Source organism: Talpa europaea (assembly GCF_964194135.1).
Source record: "Talpa europaea genome assembly, chromosome: 10".
Lineage (NCBI taxonomy): Eukaryota > Metazoa > Chordata > Mammalia > Eulipotyphla > Talpidae > Talpa > Talpa europaea.
This window is the reverse complement of record NC_140077.1, coordinates 5,255,806-5,279,172: the sequence shown is the minus strand read 5'-3', so window position 1 is coordinate 5,279,172 and position 23,367 is coordinate 5,255,806. Positions and strand designations below refer to the sequence as shown.

The following is a 23,367-nucleotide window of genomic DNA, read 5'->3' as shown; positions in this document are numbered from 1 at the left end:
AATGCGAAATAACTCCCTCCTGTCACTTTCTACTTTATTAACCTGTTGTTTATCTCGTCTTTATCTGAAATAGTCTTTATCTTTTTCTTTTGTTTACTTGTTATCATGTGTCCTCCCACCCACTACCCAAAATGGGAGTGTGTGAGAACAGGAGCTTTGACGATCTGGTTATCCCGGGGCCAAGGACAGCTCCTGGGCCATAATAGCTTCTAAAGAAAAGCTTAATGAACAAAAAATACATCCCGCCTCTCTAATAAAGTTTCTCTTGAGGATATTGTATCATTAAAATGTCCAGTGGTCCCCAATGAAAGGCAGTAGCTTCCTTCTGGAAGACATCCAGCCAGGTAAGGGGGACTGGATCACGCTCCCTTCAAATTCCAGGACGTCCAGAGCTTAAGTGAATAGTCACTTCTAATAATTAGCAAAGAGCTTTTTTGGTTGATTGGCTGGTTGATTTTCTACTCATTTCTCACTCATCCACATGGTCCTCAAGTTTGTATTCTGCTTGTCTGGTTTTGCTATATAGATAAAAGTATTTTACTGTCAGTATATTCAATCTTCATATAACAGATTGATAGGAATGTTCACTGAGGGGCTGGGGGGATGTGGGGTGGCCACTGGGTCCTGAAGGAGGCACAGGAAGCTGAGGTGTGGGGCATGCCTTGCCCATCCTGCCTTGATCCCACTTGCATACTGCTGCTCTGGACAGGCAGGTGGCCCTGACTTCAGTGATGCTGGCCAGCCTTGGGGTGTGGACATTCTGCAAAGCAGACTCATGTGTTAAAGCTATTGCCTTTAAAGTCTTCAAAACAGTGAAATCAGCAGCTACTACTGAGAGCCTATTATGTCCAAGGGACCGTAGTTTACCAAGAGTCACCACATTATATATATATATATTTTTTTTTTTTTTTTAAGATTTATTTATTTATATCAGCACTGGGTACGTCAGGAGCGCAGGAGGGTGAGAGAATTCACCAGAGCCAGAGCGGGGAACAGAACAGGCAGACTTGACGAAATACACTGCTGAGGGGAGCAGCGGGTGTGGCAAGAGAGGTCTGCGCACCATGTGGCACCCTCGCCAGTGGCCAGGGATCGAACCGGCACTGCAGAGGCTGCGGGCAGCTTTGCAGCCCAGTGCTCAACCGCTGCTCCACCAGGGGAGGCCCCACATTTTATATTTTTGATCTGTTATATTAAAGATGGGTTGAAAATCAGTAACTAGATGAGTGAAAGTTTGTCAATTTGATAGAATAAGAAATATTCCATTTTATTTGCACCAACAGATGATGGAAATTCAGCAACCATATTATCAGGTAAGAGAACATCTTTGTACTATTTCCCTGGCACATTTCTGACTGCCCCACAGTACAGAAGAGAAACAATGAAAGAGTTGCTGAGGAGTTATTCTGCTGCAAGTGACTCATTACAGCCTCCCCTATGGTTGAGGTTTTGTAGAACTGATTTTGGGGTATTGCCCCCAATAGATTCACTAACTTATTTTTAAAATTAGATAACAAGTTTTTGAAACATGTTTTTGAAAAAAAAAAATACTGGAAGCCATCTAGAACATAGAGGTTTTATAGTTGTATCTTTAAATTTCACTTTGGCCAGCTGCTCTGAGAGTATCCTCTCAGTTTTCATCAATGATGTTTCAAATTTTGTTTGGAGAAAGCATCATTTGATCATGTGCAGATATGCTGATTGCATGGGCTTCCTACTGCTGTAACAAATTCACATAAACTTGGTGTTTTAAACAATGCAGATTTATCATCTTGAAGTTACAGAGTCAGAAGTGCAAAATGGGCCTTGCTGAGCTAAAACCAAGATGTCACTCGGTCTGTGCTCATTCTGGAGCTTCTGGAGGAAGGTTCATCTCTTGCTTTTTTCAGCTTCTAGAGGCTGCCTGAATTCCTTGGCTTGTGGCCTCATTTCTGTCCTTCATAGTCAACAGTGCTGTGCCTTCAAATTTCTCTCTGCCTCTCTTCCCCTACCTGCCATTTCCACTTTTAAGATGGCCTGTGATTACAGGGGACCCACCTGGACGGCCCAGGGCACTGTCCTATCTTAAGGTATCTAACTAGCAACCTTACTCCATCTGTAGCCTTCATTCCTCTTTACCGTAAACCAAACATGTTCACAGGTTCCAGAGATTAGAATGAGGGCACTGGAGGCCGAAGCAGTATTCTACCACCCACACTTAGTAAACACAATTTTGTAGTTGCTCCTGTGCAGTGGCACACAACAGACACGTCTCTCAGGACATGCACTGAAATAAGGTGCTGTCAACAGCAAGCAGGGAGAAGAAAGATGCGCTAGGAGAGGGGTAACATCTACCCAGTCAGTACAAGAGGATGAGCTAAGGGGCTCTACCCCTGTTGTTCCTCCTGCCAGTGTTCCTTCTGGACATTGTAAGTCCCATGATCTCTGGGAGCAGAAGCCAACCGCGATGTTGTAGAGCCATGGAGAGTCTTCATGTGAGGGCACAGTGACCTGTCAGTAATAAAACAGGCTACAAAATAAGCAGAACAAGTGAATAAAATTACCGGCAGGTCCTAATGGCCAAAGCCAACTCTTAAGGGGAATGTGAGGCTCAGGATACATAATTCTTATCACAAAATACCAAATACCTACACTTGGACATCGAGTTTGGGAGAGAAAGGCTGCAGATGATTCAGCTGCGCAGGACTGAGGATGGGTGGCTAAGAGGTGGCATGTCTATCAATTGCACAGTGGTCACCTCTGGTTGAGGCTAAGCGACAGGGCTGGCCACAATGCCCTCGAGTTTCCTACCAGTAACAGGAGTCTCTCTGTTGCAGTTCTGCCGGCGGCCGTCTCCACTCCACGCTCCCCTGTGACGGCGGCACTACCCACATCACCAGGTAGGACCCGCCCCCACCACCCTACCTGTTTTCTCACAGCTCCGAGCTGCTCTGTGGTGAGTGGTCTGGCCACCATCACTGATAGTGGGTCCTTTGATGAGCCCAGGGGTTCCATTTGAGGTTGAATGATTTGAGAAGAAGGGGCAAGAATCCCGAGATGGATTTCACGCTGTCCAGCTTCACGGTTTGGTTGCCTGTAACTTTACCGTCAATAGACATCATAGCACAAGATTACTCGTTTCATGTGTTCACAAGTGCAAAGAGTGAGGGGAGAAGAAACGTGAGGGTGGGGTTAGAGCAAGAGAAATTCTTTGTGTTACCTTGCGTCTTTGAATCTAAGAGAGTGGCGTGTCTGGGACGTTTCTAAGCAGGAAAGATTTCATTATCTGTGGGACACAGAATGCAAAATTGATCATTTTTATACTGATTAAACATTAAAAATGATAATATTTTGGACTTATTGAAATATATTATTTAATTTCATTTTACCTGTTTCTTTTTGCTTTTAATGTGACTGCCAGAAAAATTTGAATTACCGATGCGATTCATGATTTCTCTCTATTGGACAGCATTGTCTTTTGCCATGTCAATCCCTGTCTGCACTGCCTTACCTGGATTTTCTTAGCTAATCCTGCCAACAACTGGATGAGGGAACTTCTACAACCCCTATTTTCTAAATGGGGAAACTCAGGCTCAAATAGGCCAAATGTCGAGGGGATGACAGTGCAAACAATCTGACTTCAGAGCCCTAGAGCTTAAGCTCTGAACTATTTGAACTATGAACCACATTAAAACCCTATTCACTACTGAAGAGACTGACCACGTGTGTGGCCTCTCCAGAAACTCCACGGACCCATTTGAGACGAGGGTAACTAGGATAAGAAGATGGGCTGACCTCTGGGGCAAGCCTGTGTTTCATTGTCTTACTCTTGTGCTTCTCCCCAACCCATGTGTTCATCATCAGCAGGATACACACTGAGACCCCAGCCTCAGCCCCCTCGCACGCCGCGTTCAGCCCTCCACCCCCTCATCTCAACTCAACTCTCCCCTGAGCTGCGGCACATTCAGTGTCTCCCAGCAGGACCCTTCCCAGCACCATCGCCAGATTTATGGTCCCTCTTCTGGACTCCGGCAGCTCTGCCCATCCTCACTCTGCACTCACATTCCTTTCCTGTGCGGTGGCGGGTAGCTGTGTGTGATCCGCTTGTTCCTCCAGTGGTAGTGGCAGCGTTTTGAAGCAGAATCCATCTTTCTCATCTTTGATATTGTCCCAACTCCCCCCAACACACAGGCACCATCACACACATGCATGCACACACACGCACAATCACATGCACAGTCACACATATGCATGCATGTACACACAAGTGTGTGCACACACACACATGCAACACACAGTCTTGAGAGCAGTGTCTGCTGTCCGCTGAGCATTCGTGCTTGCTGAATGAGTAAACAGCAACTGCTGGAATGAGTGACTGAGCACCACTTGTTAGATCCCAGGTTGCTTACTTGCGTCCATGTCCAAATATTCACACCGAGCGCACACACGAAACCCCTCGCTCTTGCCTAGGGGACAAGGCCCCCAAGTGCACATCCCACTTGCTCGGCAGTCTGAAGTCCAGGGCCACCTGCCCGACCAAAGGCTTGGCGCAGCTTCCTGCCCCTCATAGCTGTGTGACCCTCCCCAGGCTTCTTTACCGACCGGTGCTTCCTTTTCCTTATCCAAAAAGCGGGGCTAGTAACTGCACTTCAAGGAGTGGTGTGAGGATGAAGCCAGTGGATTCGCGTGAAGCCCTGAGCAGAGAGCCGGGGGCCTAGTCACACAGTGCGAGTGTGGCTCCGTCTGTGCCTGCGGTGTGTGTTGTGGAGTCACGGGGGGTGGGGGGTGACCCACGCCATCAGAGGAAAGAGAGGCTCCATCTGTCTCCTGTCACCCTTCCTGCCCCAGCGCCTGGCAGTCACCAGCCTGCTCCCATCTCTGTGGATTTGCCTGTTTTGGAAATTTCACATCAATGCAACGATATAATGTGTGGCCTTGTGTCTGATGCAGAGGAATTAAGTCCTCTTTGCAGTCAGTATTAAATATCAGCCATTGTTTTTCTTGTTTTGTTACCCCAACAGCTGTCTCAACTCCCTCGGCCCCAGGAAACAGTAACCACGCAAACGCACCCACAGGTAGGTCAGCGAGAGAAAGCAGCGAGGAATGGGTGTGACGAGGGAGGGCAGAGGCCACTTGGAGCACCTTAAGCCTGTGAGAAGGATAAGGTGAAGTTCAGAACTGGAGGAAACTCACTGGATAACCTGACGCCCGCCATCCCCTCCAGCCCCAGAGTTTAAGCCGCACAAGGGCAAGGGTTTCATGCCTTCCCCAACTCTGGCGCCTCTCGCTGTGCTGGGCAGTGACGGGCACCCAGCAAAAGCTGACTGAGTCAGTAAGTGGGAGGGAGGTGGTGAGGGTGTGGGCAGGCTGCTGGGTGCTCCTGGGGCAGCTTCGGTCTTGGCAAAGAACCCGCTAGACAAAGAGATAGAAGGCCGCTGTGCTCAGGGAGAGGCATCGCGCTGGAACACGCCATGCTGTACCTCCTCTGCGTGCTGCGTTGCCCGTGTGAGCAAACCAATGAAGCCAAATTCTAACAGCTATTTTTCTTTTCCAGCTTCAGCCGATCGTGAAAAGAAACCAACTGTCACGTCAGGTACAGCAATGCTCGTCGCCGTCCTGTCCACACCCAGACTTGCCTTCCAGAGGGACGCCCGGGGAAGTGGGTCATGTCACCGGTCATGTGATGTCCTTTGGGGGCTCACCCAAGATGACCGGCGTCCTTATGAATGCAGTGATCTTGAGACTTTTATCCAGTTCTTCTATGACTTATTTCACTAGTGCTGCATAGAACCTGGGGCTCATGTGGGGTTCCCACGGGGGAGGGAGTGCAGAAGCAGCAGAATCACCTTTAGGAGCCTCTGTTAGCCCCTGCGCTTGACTCAAGTCTCACGAGAAACTGGGCCATTCTGTGAGCTTGTGGCCAGTCCTGATGTTTGTGGCCACCGCAGATGTTCTGGGAAGTTGTGGAACAGCTGGTGGCTCTTCAGTTGCTGCTATCCGAGTCCTTTTCCAATGAGTTCTTGTGTCTGTTCAGGAAAAGCAGCCTCAGTGCTAACCACGGTTTCCCTGTTGTTCTAGTTTTACCCAGAGTCTTCTCAGCACTGTCCAGCCACAGAGCACAGGTGCCCCGGCCCAGCCCCTCAGGTCAGCAAACTCCCCCCGGGATGCACCACTGCTCTCCTGAACCCCAGGGGGGCATCTCAACTGGGGAGTGAACCCAGGAGATTTGCAGAGTTAGCAGCCACTGAGCACCCGGGGAAATGACAGAGGGAGGAAGAGGACCATGGCCTCCCACCAGCTGAGCCTCTGGATCCTCGTCAGGGTCCACCTCTCTCAAACATTTTGAATTCAGAAAATGCAGAGAATAAGAAAGCAGTGACCACGCCCCTTGATCTGGAGATGACCATGATTACATTTGGTTATGTTGTCTTTTCTAGTCTTGTCAAGAGATGAAACATCATGGATAAACTTGAAATTCCCCAGCCTCAGTCTCCAGTCTCTCCTCTTTTGGAGACGCTCTCTTGAGCTATATCATTATAGTTCATCTTTTTTATATTTTTACGGATATAAATTACATGATCTCTCTGCAGTTGACTATTGAATAAGTTGGGGGATTACAGAGCCCCAGTAATCAAAAGATCCTCCTAACTTTGACTCCCTAAAAACATGACTATGGGCCTCACTTGGAAACTGTGGAAGGTCACAGGACCCCCCACACCAGCGTCCACAGATGCGCAGGTCCCTTATAATCAGCCGTTCCAAGCTTAGTTCACCTGTGAATGTAAAATAATAAATCCACATACAGGTGGACTCACAGGTCAAACCCATGTGCTTCAAGGCTCAACTATATATGTATTGTGTTTTTCTTTTGCTCAAATTACATTAGTCCCTGTATGTCATTTGATACCTTTTATTCTTTACTCGATGTCACATTTTTGAGATTTACCCATGTCGATGCACATATGTGGGTGTAGTAATTCTCTGCTTTTAACTGCTGTCATGCTGTGGTTCTTTCACTAGACCATTTAATTAATGCATTTCCCCAGTGATAGAATACAGGTCTCAGTTCTTCATGTCTGCTCTGCTTGTGTCAAGTTGGAAAGCACCACTGCAAAAACCAAAAAACAAACAAGACACATATTTGCAATCTAATCTGCAAGATGCAGTGGCTGGTAAAGAGCATTTCACACTGTGGTGTCAGTATCAAGCAATTGTTCCCTAGAGTGTCTTATACCTGTAGAATAATCGAAAGGTCACTCTTAATTCACACACCAGGCAAATACAGTGAGCTTAATAGGTGTGTGACAAGACTTACCTTTGTATCTGTTTCCACAGAAGAACAGCTCCCACTGAGACTGGTGAATGGCACTGGGAGGTGCTCTGGCCGGGTGGAAGTCTTCTACCGGGACACCTGGGGGTCAGTGTGTGATGGTGGCTGGAGTCTGCAGCAAGCCCAGGTTGTGTGCAGGCAGCTTAGGTGTGGCCATGCAGTGTCTGCCCCCCAGGGCGCCCACTTTGGCCCAGGCTTTGGGAAGATTCTCCTGGACAATGTGCACTGCAGCGGGGAGGAAAGTCACCTGGCACTGTGTGCCCACAGCCCCTGGTTCACTCACAACTGTGGGCACGAGGAGGATGTTGGAGTCATCTGCTCAGGTGAGGGGTCTTTTTGTATCTAAATGACTGATGAACAGAGCGTGTCATTACAGAAAATGAGAAATGAGCCAATGATCTGGTCTGGGAGGGCTGATGTTTTCCTTTCTCAGAATTAACTGGTTCTCTAACCACAGGTCCCTGCCCTCCAGATAAGACTGATTTGGGATATTCCTAGGTCCCATTGTACTTTTCATTCTGTCTAGTTAGCATTTATTCTGTGTGATTGAAATGGAGAGAAAATGACTCAGTGAAATCAAGCTGTAAGCGGTTTGCTGAGGTTGATTAGAATGGTCCGTATTGCCTGGGCCTGAAAGGCTTTCCCAGTCTAGAATTTAACACACTGCAATAGATGGAACTCAGAACACAGAGGAGCAGTGCTGACCTTGCTTTCATGTGCTCCTGCTCCCCCTCTCCAGGAAACCTCCTAATCCTGGCCTGAATGGACCCTTCCCTGAGCAGCTTCCCCAGGGTAGATCCCAGGCAACATTTAGGATGAAGCGTCACAGATTGCTCAACACCCAAGAGCAACATCAGCTAAGAGGGATGTTGGCAATTAGCCAACAAAACCCAATCACCCAGGTACAAAAACCTTCCCAAATCAGAATTAATTACCAGGTAATTGCAGGCAAGTCAGGACTCTCCTGAGGCTATTGAGAACTGTAACTAATAGTCACTGATTAGGATAGTTTTCTATGACAATACTCATCTATCATCACAAATTACTTATTTGAGAGAAAATTGTCATTCACTTTTCAGAGTGATTAGATCAGAAAATGGTCCCTCTGGAGTACATGAAATCTGATCCTGCCTAACAGGCAAAGAAACATCAGTTGATCTATTCAGACTTAGATGATTTAGAATACTTCTGCCACCAGGAAAAGTCACAGGGTGATTTCAATCATTTTTTCATCCTAAAGCAGTGGTTTTGGAGCTTTACTATGCACCAAAATTACCTGGAGGGTTTATTAAAACACAGATTGCTAGATCCCAATCAGAATTTCTGATACAGTAAGCCTAAGGGTGAGTTTGTATTTCCAAAAAGTTTAGGTTGTTTATGCTACTGTTCTGGGGACCACATTCTCAGAAATATTTTCTTGAATTTATAAATAGAAGCCATCTTCTATTCATTAGAAAAACTGATTCCACCTTATTCATCATCATCAACACCATCTTTGTCATCTTCATCTTCACCACCATCGCCATCATCTCCATTATCACCATCTTCACCACAGTCATCATCAACAGTATCACTGTCATCATCACCATTGTTGTCATCATCATCTTCATTACCACCATCATCACCACCACCATCATCACCATTGTCATCATCAACATTATCATCATCATCACCACCACCATCATCACCATTATCAACACCATTGTCATCATCATCACCACCATCATCACCACCATTGTCATCATCATCACCACCATCATCACCACCATTATCATCACCATCTTCATCACCATTGTTATCATCAACATCATCACCACTATTATCATCATCATCACCATTGTCAGCATCAACATTATCATCATTTTCACTGTCATCAACATCATTGTCATTATCAACATTATCACCATCTTCTTCATCATCTTCATCAGCATTATCATTACCACCATCATCATCGTCATTGTCATCATCACCATCATCATCTTCATTATCATTGCCATTATCATCATCTTCATCAATATCATCACCATTGTCATCATCAACATTATCATTGTCATCATCATCATCACCATTATCATCAACATCTTCATCAACATCATCACCATTGTCAATATCAACATTATCACCATCATTATTATCATCATCATATTCAACATCATCACCATTGCTCTCATCAACAATGACATATATATCAGCATCAGTGTTACCAGAAGCATCACCATCATCACTACCAGCAAAAACAAGTCCATCTAGTAAGTTGAACTTTGTACTTATGAATCACTTCTCTGTTTTTAGATTGTGTTTTCATATATAGAGAGACAGAAAGACAGAGAGAGAGAGAGTGTACATGCAAAATATCCAAATGAAAATATTTAAATATAATTTCTAGATAGTTGTAAACATCTGGCTATCTAGCTGTATGCAAATAGATCTCTTTGGGTGAATTAATTTTCTATTTATAACTAGGAGTCTGAGGTTACATTCATGGTCTCCTCTTCATCACTGTTCCATCCAAATCTTCATCACTCTTTCTACCTACATGACCCCAGACTTCTTCTAAATGGCTTCTCTGCCTATTTATTACCTCAACTCCTTGGTATTTAAATTTGAGGTCCTCCAATACCTGTGCCACCTGAAATTAACTCCACTCCTTTCAACTGTAAAAGCACTATCATGTTTTAAGGCAGAGTTAGAGTGGGAAACAGCCCACATACAAACTGTGGGATTTTCTTGACCTTTCTTAGTCTCCATGTCTCAATCTATAAAATGCGGCACTTTTGAAGATTAAGAGAGACAATGGTTAGTGTGGTGACTCTCCGACACTGGCACCTAAGTCACAAACAACAAATGTCAGTCTCTGTCTTCAGACTAGTCTCCTTTACACAGTAACACCATAAAGGCTTCTGGAAGCCAAGTGGTTCAGCGACTAATGTAGTTCTGGGTGACAAGGGTCTCGTTAGCTCTGATCTGCCTGTTAATTGTCTAGTTTCTTATTCATCAGATATTAACTTGTTATATTTCTATCCCTGTCCAATGAACATGAAAAATATATGAACAAAATGGTTGTGTTATGAGGAGACCCATAGGAGTTCTGGATATATCTTAAAAGTATCTACTTTTTGAAAGGGGGTAAAGTTGCATCAAAAAGACTCAAAATTGCAAATTCTTCTGCTTCTGCCTTTCCTTAACCATGGGTGTGTGAGGATGATGTGACTTTAAGGGCTTGTGAAAGGGGGACAGGACAACCTACAGACATAAAAGAATGAAGGAAACCTTCAGGAGATGGTGTGCAGGCCCCCAGTGTCTCTTCCTTGTGCCTCCCAGGAGCCTGGATAGACATGAGGCTGGTGAACAGCACTGGGTGTTGCTCAGGCTGACTGGAGGTCCTCATCCAGGGCACGTGGGGGACCGTGTGTGACGCCCTCTGGGGCCTGGCTGAGGCCACTGTCATGTGCCGCCAGCTGCAGTGTGGCCAGGCTATGGTGGCCCCCACAGGGGCCCACTTTGGGGCTGGTTCTGGGAAGATCCTGCTGGACAACATGCAGTGTGTACACAGTGAGAACCACCTGGGGCAGTGTGCTCACGGGCCCAAGTCCGGGCACTACTGCGGGCACCTGGAGGACACCAACATTATCTGCACAGGTGAGGGGGAGTCACCTCGCGGCTCCCCCTGACTGTAATAAAGGTCAACTGTCAGGAGCACCATGTCACTAACAGCACCACAGAGCTGAGCCTTTGCCTTCTGTGTCCCCAGGTGCTGCCCTATCCCCAGGCCCCACTCCAGCCTTGGAGCCTGAAGCTGCCACCTCGTCACACACCCTGGCAGGTGGGTCCTCTTGTTGCCCAGCTCTCGGGCCTCATGGCCTCTTCTCCCTGCAGTGCCCCTTCCTAGCCAGGCAGCAGGCTGTTGCCTTACACAGCTTCGGGGCCCATCCCCCAGGCTGCTCTGTGGATCGCAGGTCACGCATGGAGGTGAGTGGTGCCCCCTGGACTTGCTGGTCCTACACAGCTGAGTCTGCCAGGACAGTAGGTGAACAGACCTTCTGCATCACCCCACACCCCACAGGGGTGCCCCGGGCAGCAGAGGGAAGCAGGTTTCTCTTTCCATTGCCCATATGTCTCAAATAATTCCTCACTTGTCTAAACTTATCACAACAATGATGACTAGTCAATAGTGAAAGGAATGTTATGAAAATTTCAGAGCTTGCAATTGTTGAGAACAGCATAATGTACTTGGGGGCACATTACTGGTTTCATCAGATCCTAACATTTTGTTTTCATTTTCAGATCTCTTTTAAATGAAGCAATCTAATAGCAGTAATAGATCATACAAGATCTCTCTCTATTTTACACTTAAACTTTTTGTATGTATAAGAAATCCAGTGAGTATTGGGTCTGCTTATTGCCTGTTTGTGTAGATAACTGAAACATCATCATCGGCTTAACAGAGAAACCTCATCAGTGTTGCTAGAATATTCTAGGATGAAGGATGTCATAACTATCATATCCAAGTCAGCAAACTACTAAATAAAATAATCATCACAATTGCAAACCATTTGGAACTATTCTAGACAGAATTAATCTGTGAGATTATCTCTTCTTTATTAAAAAGGACATTTGCAAAGACAATTTCATGGTGCAGAATAATATCTATTTTATTGAATCAACACTGAAAAGAGAACATTTTCCCCTGTAACTGCTGAGCTCTTTCTCCTAAGCAACAGTTAGGAGCTATTCAAATTCTTCTAGTTAGCAGAAACAGATTAAAGAAATGAAGGGAAAAAGCAAGTCTGAATAACTCAACCTACAATAAGGAATAAAATATAAAAGAAAGATTTTTGTTAAAGGAGTGTGATCATATATATTTTGCCTCTATGGAAAAAGATTTTCATCTCCAGTAAATAAAAATTCATGATCAATATTGATTTGAAGCAATTCACTAATACCTTAATAATTCCTATGTCGATGACCAACATCTCTCCCCCCATAAAAAAATTAGAATATCATTCTTTTAAGAATATGACTTTTTTTTTCACTCAGTAGGTTTGATTTTGGTCTTTTGATCTTTTCCTTTAAAGTTTTTTCTATAGGATTTTAGCTCTAGCTCAGCGTACACTCATAGTAATGTAATTTTAAAATATAAGTTGGTCATTTGTGACCTGTATGTATTTTCATTCTTACATGTTTCAGAAAAGCGTGCAACTTCATCCTAAAGATAAGAACAGAAAAATAATAGCCATAATAGTAGCCAAAATAATAGCCACTAGCCATTATTTCTTTTTTTTTTAATTTTAAGATTTATTTATTTATACAAGCACTGGGTACAGTCAGAAGCGCGGGAGGGTGAGAGAATTCACCAGAGCCAGAGCGGGGAGCAGAGCAGGCAGAAGGACCGAAGCACACTGCTGAGGGGAGCAGCGGGCGGCAGGAGAGGTCTGCGTGCCATGCGGGACCCTCCTCCGGTGGCCGGGGAGCAGCTGGGGATCGAACCGGCGCTGCAGAGGCTGCGGGCAGCTTCGCAACCCAGCGCTCAACCACTGCGCCACCGGGGAGGCCCACTAGCCATTATTTCTAAGAAATATTTTATTTTGGTTTTGTTAATAGGATTTGTCAGTGTTTCCTAAAATAGGTCGTGTGGAGTCTGAATTCTTCAAGATTGTAACATTGACAGACACTCAACAATGTTCCAAACCACTAGAAGACTTGGGTTAAACTAGTAGGACAAGTTTTGGGGTTTGTCGTAGTTTTATTCCAGGACATCTAAGGGATTTTAGTTTGTGAAAGAACTTGTGAATTTCCAAAAGGAATTAAGTATCAATCATTTCCCAAAAGTATCTAACCAGACAAAATTTTAATATATCATGAAGCATCTTTCAAGATAAATATTTAGAATGATCACATTTTGGAAAAAAATAGATGCTGAGTAACTGGGTTCCTACCGGCCACTGTGAAAAATTCTACACATGTTCTAAACCCATCCAGTCCCTTGTGAGCAGATCAACGACATATGTGAACTCACGCCACAGTGAGGGCCTGTCACCTCTCAGATGTCGCTACATTTATGACCCTTCAGGCATTTCAGCCTGAGTTTGCACCCGTCATTAAACAATTGATTAATCAAGCCTTTTATTAGAATCTTTTTATAGTCATTATAAAGAGCATTAATGATGTCTCCACCCCCAGATGCTGATGATCTGCCAGCTCTCACGGAAGCTGCTTCTTCAATGTACGCGCACTCAGGTCAGCCATCCCCACTGGCTACACCGGCTTTGATTCTTACCCTCTGTATGACTTGTTCTCCACCAATACTCTGGTGCAGATACTTAAGGGACAGCACAGTCGCCCAGTCTCTTTTTACAGGGGGGATTGATTGATTGATTGATTGATTGATTGATTTATACAAGAACCGCGGTACAGGCCAGATGCGTAGGAGGGTAAGAGGATTCACCAGAGCCAGAGCGGGGAACAGAACAGGCAGACTGACAAAATACACTGCTGAGGGGAGCAGCGGGCGGCAGGAGAGGTCTGAGCAACATGTGGGACCCTCGCTGGCCAGCCGGGATTGAACTGGCGCTGCAGAGGCTGCAGATAGCTTCACAGCGCTGCACTCAACCACCTGTGCCAACAGGGGAGGCCCAACAGGGAGGATTTTTGATTTGATTAAATGGAGCAGACTTTGCTCAACATGTTTATCCATCACCTGAACTGAAAAATATTCCTTTCCCTGCTGATCAGTAATTATTGTGGGAAATCCAAATTGTAACCAATGATTCATGAGCCCAAGCCATTGTTGTAGAATCAAGTTGAAAAGGGCCCCAGGGAGTTTAAAAGATCTGTCTACTGACATACAAACCAACAGGCTGAAATCACCATGTGTTGGACATTCGATTTCCTACACCAAGAAAAGCAGGGGAGTTAGTGATGTCAGGGGAGAGCGGACGATGCACAGTAGACTATGCACCTGCCAGATGCGGTCCTGGGGACTCCCCCACCCTGAGGCTCATGGAGCCCAGAAGGACGGGCAGGCTGATGCGGGTGTGTTCCCCATTTCCCCAACCTGGGCTGAGCTCCATCCTCTCCATCAGCAGCCAGGGCATTTGCATGTAGTTACAGGAGGTGACAGCTGCCTGTGGGCACCACATCACCCCTGCAAGTGGTTCTCCCCACTGAGAGTCCAGTTTCTGGCTTAATTGCTTGATCACTATTTTGTAACAAAGGACAGGAATCAACAGCCACATGGAAAAGAAGCTGAGGGCAAGTCGTAGGGAAAGACATGGAGTTTCTGGCCTTCTCCAGGCTCTCCATTCTCCCCCATGTCTTCAAGTGTTCACCTGCTATCGGACATTTAAAAAATTGATTTGATCACACTGGTCACACCCATAAATGGGGAAGGCTGGGAGCACCCAGGCCCATGTGAGTACAGGGAAGGGGTTGGTTTCTCCGTGCCCTGTATGGTAACCGTGAGCAAAACTAAACCGGGTTTGAACAAGGATTAACTGCTCACACCAGGACTGTTGAGATCGGATGAAGATGTCAAATGCTGAGCACAATGCTTAAGCATGCTCTGACAGAGAATTGATTATAATAAAAGATATGAAAGGTAAAACATTCTCTGTTAATTTGGAGGTCCCAGGTTCCCCTTGTGGCTTCATTGGGATAAACTGACCATCTCGGCCATATCCAGTCCTACCCATAAGCCCATAAGCTTTGCCTATAACCACTCATAGACTATTTCCCCAAATTTAACCTAGTGCCAATCTCTTCAGCCTGCATGATACTAGTGAGATGTTAGCACCTTTAGAATGGAAGAGACTGAAGCTCAGTTGTAATAAAAGTTGGTTCAGGCCAGCTGTGGATTAGAGACACCCCAACTTCATGTGGAGAGCTCAATTGTTTCTCCAGACTGAAATTTCTGGGCCATGTGCCCAGAACAAGGCTAGGTACACAGACGGAGAAGCAAACCCCCTTTCTTGCACATACTCTGGTGATTGTCCACTTGAAAATGACTTTTTATTATCACTGGGGGTGCCTCTGTGCTTGAAGCCGCTTAACTCGCGTCCCCATAATCTGGGAGTCATATCACCAGTCATCAACAAAAATCCTTTCAAAATTACAGGTGTGACCACATCAGCTCTGGAGGTCTAGACTACAGAAGGCAAGTTCTCTCAGTGAAAACAAAGAGAAAAGCCAAATAACACAGAGACACAAAGGTCGTTTTTTTACTGTAGAAGAAGGTGGTACTGCAGACACAGCTTTTCTCAGCATCTGAGACAGGCTCTCCAGCCAGGGACACAGGAATCTCCCTGGCCTTCTGGAGGTGGTCCCCAGTGTCTCTTCCTTGTGCCACCCAGGAGCCTGGATAGACATGAGGCTGGTGAATGGCACCCAGCAGTGCTCAGGCTGACTGGAGGCCCTCATCCAGGGCACGTGGGGGACCATGTGTGACGCCCTCTGGGGCCTGGCCGAGGCCATTGTCATGTGCTGCCAGCTGCAGTGTGGCCAGGCTGTGGCGGCCCCCACAGGGGCCCACTTTGGGGCTGGTTCTGGGAAGATCCTGCTGGACAACGTGTAGTGTGTGGGCAGCGAGAGCCACCAGGGGCAGTGCGCACACAGGCCCGAGACCTGGCACAACTGCAGGCACCTGGAGGACGCCAGTGTTATCTGCACAGGTGAGGGGGAGTCACCTCGCGGCTCCCCCTGATTGTAATAAAGGTCGACTGTCAGGAGCACCATGTCACTAATAGCACCACAGAGCTGAGCCTTTGCCTTCTGTGTCCCCAGGTGCTGCCCTGTCCCCCGACCCCACTCCAGCCTCGGAGCCTGAAGCTGCCATCTCATCACACACCCTGGCAGGTGGGTCCTCTCGTTGCCTGGCTCTCAGGCCTCATGGCCTCTCCTCCCTGCAGTGCCCTTTCCTAGCCAGGCAGCAGGCTGTTGCCTTGCACAGCTTCGGGGCCCATCCCCCAGGCTGCTCTGTGGATCATGGGTCATGCATGGAGGTGAGTGGTACCCCCAGACTCTCTGGTCCTGCATGGCCAAGACTCCCAGTACAGAAGGTGAACAACCCTTCTGCATTGCCCCACACCCCACAGGGGTGCCCCGGGCAACAGAGGGGAGCAGGTTTCTCTTTCCATCGCCCAGATGTCTCAAATAATTCCTCACTTGTCTAGACATTGCCTGGATCCTGGGAATGCAGAGCTATCAAATGACTCAGGGCTTGGTCAACTCAAATAAAATCAGTAAATACTTTTATCTCCCAAGGAGACTGACTGGTGGTCCTCGTCCAGAGGACTACACCCTCCTTACTCACCCCTGTGTGTGTGTCTGGTAACAAGTCAGGGGATACTTGTACCCCCAATATTTGATTATGGATATTTTCAAAATGCACAGCAAGGTTGAAGAATGTCACAGTGAACTCGGATCTAGATTCTGGGCTACGTTATCAAACCATTTATCATTCTTTATTCACCCTTCTTATTTTTCATAAAATAATATAATTAATATAAAAGATTATAAAACATATACTTTATCACTTAGGTTTGATTTGTGAACCATAGAAGCCACACATTTTAAGGTCCACCTTGATGAATTTTGGGGATCGGCTTCTGTTGTGTCCTCACCATCACGGTCAAGATTAAACAGTTCCCCGGCCCTAATACCCTCTCCTGCCATCTCCAAGTTGATGCACCTGTTTCCCACAAGGGAAGTGCTGTGTGACTTTCCTTGCTCTGTCCGGCTGAAGTCAGGACACACCTGGCGTGTGGCGGCACAGAGAGAGATGAGGCTCTCAGAGAGCTGCCATGTGGGGGAGATTGCCCGCGCACCTGCTGTTGCTGATGGTCCCGTGGCGGGTATCAGTGGGTCTGCCCCAAATGGAGGTCTTGGGGAGATGAGGTTCCTGACCTCAAATGCAGCCTCATCCTGATTCCTGCTGAACCCCAGGAGGAAGCAGCACCCCTTGGAGCTACTGTGTATTTTGTCCCTGTTCTGACTGTTCCCCAATGAGGGTCCTTCCTTTTCGCCCACCAGCAGGCTCTGAGAACCTGCTTCCCACACCACCAGAGCTCACGGTGGCTCAACGACCACCTTCTCCTGCATCTTCAGGTAAGGCTGTGCCTCTTTTGTGTTGTGTCTGTGAACAACTTCTTTCAACCACAAATGAATATTCATGAAGGATACACAGCGGTAAACAAAGCAGGCCCCTGGGTGCCGTGTCCACGGGTGGTGAGTGTGTGATGGAGGCATATGGTGTTGGGGGGCTAGAGGGGGTCTTCACCCAGACCTGGGGGGTCAGGACAGGAGGGGTAAGGACCTAAACCAGGACCTGAAGGGTGAGGAGACAGTGGGGTGGTACAGGCAGGGAAGAAACTAGATCGTTAGACCACCTGTGGGGTGTGGGATGGAAGACACTAATACGCTTCCCAGATTAGGACATGACCAAGAACCGGACAGCCTTAGTGAAGTGTAAAGTGGCTGCAGCCTCTAAAATTTTTTTTGTTTCTTTTTTTTTTTTTTGCGCTGTAATCAGGGTGAGTAGTGTTTCGGGATATTTGGTTGAGTTCGGCTTTGGTTTTTTACAGTCTGGTGTCAGAAATGGCAGGAGTAGAACATTGGGCCCAGGAGTCCCCTAATCTAGCTGCTAGACAAGAAGATCCAGGGAGGACAGAGGAGGCTCCGTCCCTTCCCTGGGGTCCACCGCCCGCCCCCTTGCGGATAGATGCAGGTGCCCCCAGGGTTCCCCGACACTGGCCAGGGTTTGGGGGGCAAGGTGATCACCAGAGGTGCCATTATCGACTCTGTGAGTTTCAAGTGCCTGAATTCAAGCTCCCTGTCCTTCTTTTTCTTCCTTTGCTAAGTATTTTTTGAGTTAAGTATCTTGCTCAGTAGTAGCTAAGTAGTATTTTTTGCTAAGTATCTTGTGAGCCTGCCATGAACAGCACTAAACAGGTCTCAGGTTTCCGTAGGGACCCTGACAAGGTCCCAAAGCCCAGGGGGTTCACAGTCTAGCAGACAGATGAGTCCTGTGCACAGAAGTCTCAGCATTAAGTATAAAGGGGCTGTACTGTGGAAGAGGCCTGTGTGCTCTCGCACCCCAAACAATGGAGGACGCCTGTGAGGGAGGCAAAATGAGAGAGGCCTGCGCCGCAGAGACGTTCTCATGGAATCCTCTGTCCTTTCTCCCTCCTTGCTCCTCTCATGCACCGTTATTCTCAGCAGCTTCTTGACTCGCCTGCCCACCCACACTTGCTTCCTCTTAGCCCCTCCAAGTGGGTGATCACACCTACCTCCCCCATGGCTTCCTCTCTCTTTCAGATTCCAAGTGGCCCAGGAGCACATGGTGGCTCCTCTGGGGTTATTTACAATTGCTCATGAGTCTGTGGGTTGGCTGGGCGGGTCTGCCCATCTGGAATAGGCTTGGCCGACCGTGGCTGACTGTGGCAGAACTTGGCAGGGTTTGCTCTTGCAGCTGAGGTTAGCTGAAGGCCTCTTGAACCTGTCTGATCTGCAAGGCCTCCCCTTCGTGTCTTGGAGCGCCGTAGCTGTGACCTGAGGTGACAGAGCCCACGCGTCTCTCATCACCCAGCAGACTTGCTCAAGCTTAGTCCCGTGATTGTCTCAGGAGTGACCTTGAGACTCCTCTCAGCACAGGCACCCCGTTACTTCTGCACGGTATATTGGCCAGAGAAAGTCCCAGGCCACCAGCCCAGAATCAAGGAGTAGGGCAATAAACTCAACCTCTAGATGGAAGAGCCACATCTTCCAGGATTTAAGGAGAACAAGCGTGGCCTTCTTTGTGAGGCAGCCGTCAGGCAAGCTGTCTTCAGAAGGGTGTGGAAAGGAAGATGTGGCAGCCTTGTTAGGGCACCCTGGGGGTTGGCCTGGGCTCCCTGTGGGAGCAGGGGTATGAGGAGCAGGTCCTGGGAAGCGACAAGCAGGCCAGGTAGACCCGAGCCCACCACCCACAGGCAGAGGGAGCAGCCTGACCCCTCGGCCTCCTGTCCCTCCCCAGGGGACTGGGCCCCAGTGCGGCTGACGGGTGGCAACGGGAGCTGTGCGGGCCGAGTGGAGCTCTTCTACCAGGGCGTCTGGGGGACAGTGTGCGATGACCTCTGGGACCTGCCAGAAGCCAACATCGTCTGCAGGCAGCTTGGGTGTGGCTGGGCCATCTGGGCCCCAGGCGAGGCCCACTTTGGGGAAGGTTCTGGGAAGATCCTCCTGGACAACGTGCACTGCATGGGAGATGAGCAGCACCTGGAGGAATGCTCCCATGTGGGCTGGTTTTCCCACAACTGCGAGCACAGTGAGGACGCTGGCGTCATCTGCTCAGGTGAGCCTCCCGACCGCGCCTGCCAATGGCAGTGGGAAGCAGCTGCGGAAAATGAGCCAGGACCTTATTGGCTCACAGATGTTTTGGCCCCTCCTTACAGATGCTGAGAACTTGCCGGTCACCCCACCAGGTAGGAAGGGGATGTCTGCCTTTGCACTTTCTCCAAATCTGGGGGAGAGGTTGTGCTGGGAATCAGATGTCCTGTTCTCCGAGTCAGCAGAGGGGCTGCGCTCGCCGAGTCGCCTGGTCGTCCTGTGGAGAGATGGAGAGTACCTTAGAAAGCGTGCACCAGCCTCACCCCCAGTCTCTCCTACCCTCTCTCCTGCTCCACTGCGGCTTTGACACACTGGAAGCAGGTTCTAAAGTTCTCAGTCTCTGTATAGCACTTTGGTTTGTCAGTTCGGAGCTTGGTAAGGGGTGGCAAATAGCTATGGGTAGGGAGTGGTCTAAGGTAAGAGAGTGGCTAAGGACACTTCTTCCTGGGGACAGTGGTTGGTTAAGGATTCTTCCTGGGGACAGTGGCTGGTGGACCACACCTGGGCACAAAGTGCCCTCTCTCCCCGCTCTGTCGTCTTCCTGGTGCAGCCTAGCCCCACAGAGCTTCCCCTACTCTTGGTTTCCCCACATGCCCCCATTACTCACACCTGGAGCTATCCAGACCAGTGCCCGTCTGCCCTCATCAGACCCCAGCACTCAGCCAGCTTGGTCACAAAGAGAGTCTTGAACAAAGTTGAGTCTGGGGTCTAGTGAGGTCTCTGCAGTCCCTTCTAAGGTTGTCAGTGCCAGCAGGTGGGAGTGATCATCCCTGGAGAGACTCTCCAGAGGCAGGTGCTGTGCCGGGTGTCACTGGAGGTGAGAAGTTGGGGACACAGAGGACACTCAGCACTCTTAGGTCCTGACTCACCATCTCTAAGCAACACAAGGTGAAAGGAATCAGTGAATCAGAGCCCTCTCCTGTTCTTACCTTGAAGCCTCATAACTCCCGAACCTTCAGTGACTGGGATTAGCTACAGGACCCAGAACGTCATAGCTTTGCTTTTCTTCAACCCCAATTTTTAAAATATCTCACTTGTGCATGTAACAAGAGAATAACGCATCAGAGTCTGGGGAGGCTCCAGATCAGTGCTTCCTGCCTCCTGCCCATTAACATCTCCTGCTTGTTCTGGCTACACTCAGAGGCTGGCTCAGCAGTTCTGGGAGAGCCCAGAACCCCACGCTCGTTAGTAGCTCCTTGGAGTCTCGTGTGCCAACAGGAGTGAGAAGCTCAGTGCCAGCTGATGGTCCCTTGTCCTCTGTGTGATTGACAGGTCGCCCATTGGCCATCCTGGCAGGGACGATGGCTGCAGGTAAGATTTTTGTGTCCTCAGAAACATCAATTCCGAAGGGCACCTGCACCCCTATGTTTATAGCAGCACTGTTTACAATAGCTAAGCTTAGGAAACAGCCCAAATGCCCAAAAATAGATGACTGGATCAAGAAGATGTGGTCCATATACACCATGGACTATTACTCAGCATTCAAAAAAGATAAACACATGCCATTTGCAGCAACATGGATGGCGCTGGAAGGGATCATGCTCAGCGAAATAAGCCAGAAAGAAAAAGAAAAATACTGGATGGTCTCACTCATAGCAGGAATCTAGAAAACTTAAATAAGGGACCAGGAAAATGAATAACTATAAGAAAATGAAAATCAAAATCAACAAAAAATATCAAGCCCTGAAAAGATTCTTCAAGGACATTGAGCAAAATACCGCTGGCCCGTCTGGGTCATCCCATCCCCTGGGAACCTGTGTTCAGAGTGGAGAGTCCACTAATGAGGTCAACGAGCTTATGGTTCCAACTCCGTTTCTATTTAGTCCAAAGAGCAAGCCACGCCAGCCTTCTTGGCCTCCCGGCATGGAGACCACATGTGCAGGACAGGCACATGGCCATTAACCGCAGCGTCGCCAGCATGCAGCCGCGTCCACCATGACAAGCACCTTGTTTTCCCCCTTTCTCTGCCAACCTCTGTCCTCCTCCATCCTCTTTTTCCTCTTCCTTTTTTTCCCTTCTGCCCTTACCCTGATCTTGGGCTCTTAGAACCTCCACTAAACTTTCTTAGCCCCACTTGGAGATAAAGGGCTAAAAAACTACTGATGCCAGAGCGCCTGGCTGGCCATTCTAGGGCTGAGCCATTGCTGGATGCCCAGGGCCAACCAGCTGTGGGCCCCATTCTGACGGCCCGGTAATCCGATGGGGAAGAGCCAATGGCACAGGTAGTCCTTTGGGACTGAATGTTGGAAAGTGGAGAGGCAGACAAGCAGGACAGACGGAAACAGATGGAGAAACAAATGGACAAAGAGATGGACCAGGGACTCGGAACTTTGTCATCGTCGGAGGGGCCGGTGATGCGGGCAACTGCTTTCTGCTTGGCGGTGGAGATTAACTGTGTGATTTAATAAACGGCAAGCAGCGATAGACGGAGCCCTGCCATCTTCACACACACACAGGCTGCACCTAGTTCAGCTGTAGGAGGGAAAGTGGAGCAGTTCACTCATTAAACTGACAAACATCAAAACTGCGGACCCCAGCGCCAGGGAGCCACCAGGGGAAATCTGCAGATAGTGGGTGACAGCTCGTTCCGGCAAGCCGCAGTTAGTGGTAGAATCTTCAAAAGAAGTGAGAGAAGTTTCCAAGTTCAGCTGCTTTCATGCCCTAAGCTTGTGAGACCTTTTAGACTCGGGGGCGTAGGCCCCCAAGACACAGCCACAAAGTAATGAAAGCTCTTGGAGAAAAAAAATAACAAAAGAAAAAAGATGTGAATTACAAAACTAGCGAACTGAGCACTGATAAAAAGTAAAATCCTAAAATATCTTTCTCATTTAGAAAACTCTCAGTGTGGCGGTGTCGTCACTAACTCATCTGGGGCGATTCGGAACCCGCCGCAGAACACGATGCATGACAACATCACCTGCGTGTGGGAAATCAGGGCAAACGCATCCGAGCACATCCTGCTGGCCTTCCCGTATCTGAAGTGAGTCCCAGCTCCGTTACTTAAGTACGTTGTGCGGTTTATGAAGCCAAGTATTTATTCCCATGGTAGATTTTCATGAGCAAGAGTCCTTTGTGTCTTTTTGAAGTTTTTATTTTGAAGTCACGGAAGACAGACAGGAAGCTACAAAAATAATGCAAAGTCCCATGTCCCCTCCACCTGGCTTCCCCTGAGGCGGCATCCCAGGGCCGTAGAACGTGGCCCAAACCAGAGGTTGACATCATATGAGGTTGTTCTCTGGCTCTAGATCCTGCATGCGTGTGTTTGCACTTCTGTGCAACTTGACCCCATGCGTAGATGAATGTGGCCATCATCACGACCCACCTACAGAACTCTCCCACTACTCTGGAGGAACTACCCGCTACCTCTCCCTGTCCTGGCAACTGCTAATCTGTTCTCTGTGTCCACAGTTTTGTCACTTCCAGAAAGTTTTGGAGTCACAGTGTATACATCATTTTGAGATTGACTACATTTTTAGCCTGACTTCAAATGGATACAGAGAGCAGCCAAGCAAGCCTATTAAAATTCCCTGCTTTTCTGTGTTAAAAATCTCCAAATACCTCTTTCACTCTCATCTGTTGACAACATGTCATTCGATGACACTGAGCTTTTTAATGTTGGTTTCCACGTTGGTTATTGTCACATAGAAATAATATTGATTTTCGTGTATTTCCACTGATTTTTAAATTAAAATGAAGTC

General features: G+C 47.9%; 1 protein-coding gene across 1 annotated transcript in view; it reads left to right on the top strand.

The window, feature by feature from the left end:
• Positions 1 to 10,755: 10,755 nt before the first annotated feature.
• The window catches only part of LOC311178160 (scavenger receptor cysteine-rich domain-containing protein DMBT1-like), a gene marked incomplete at both ends in the record, with an annotated part of 61,083 nt that continues 48,471 nt past the window's right edge, over positions 10,756 to 23,367 (top strand). Inside the window, 8 exon segments of the mRNA XM_084244536.1 lie at positions 10,756 to 10,948; positions 11,061 to 11,132; positions 16,088 to 16,159; positions 16,254 to 16,305; positions 19,273 to 19,634; positions 19,735 to 19,764; positions 20,942 to 20,980; positions 22,502 to 22,649. Coding sequence (XP_084100662.1) covers positions 10,756 to 10,948; positions 11,061 to 11,132; positions 16,088 to 16,159; positions 16,254 to 16,305; positions 19,273 to 19,634; positions 19,735 to 19,764; positions 20,942 to 20,980; positions 22,502 to 22,649 — 968 coding nt within the window.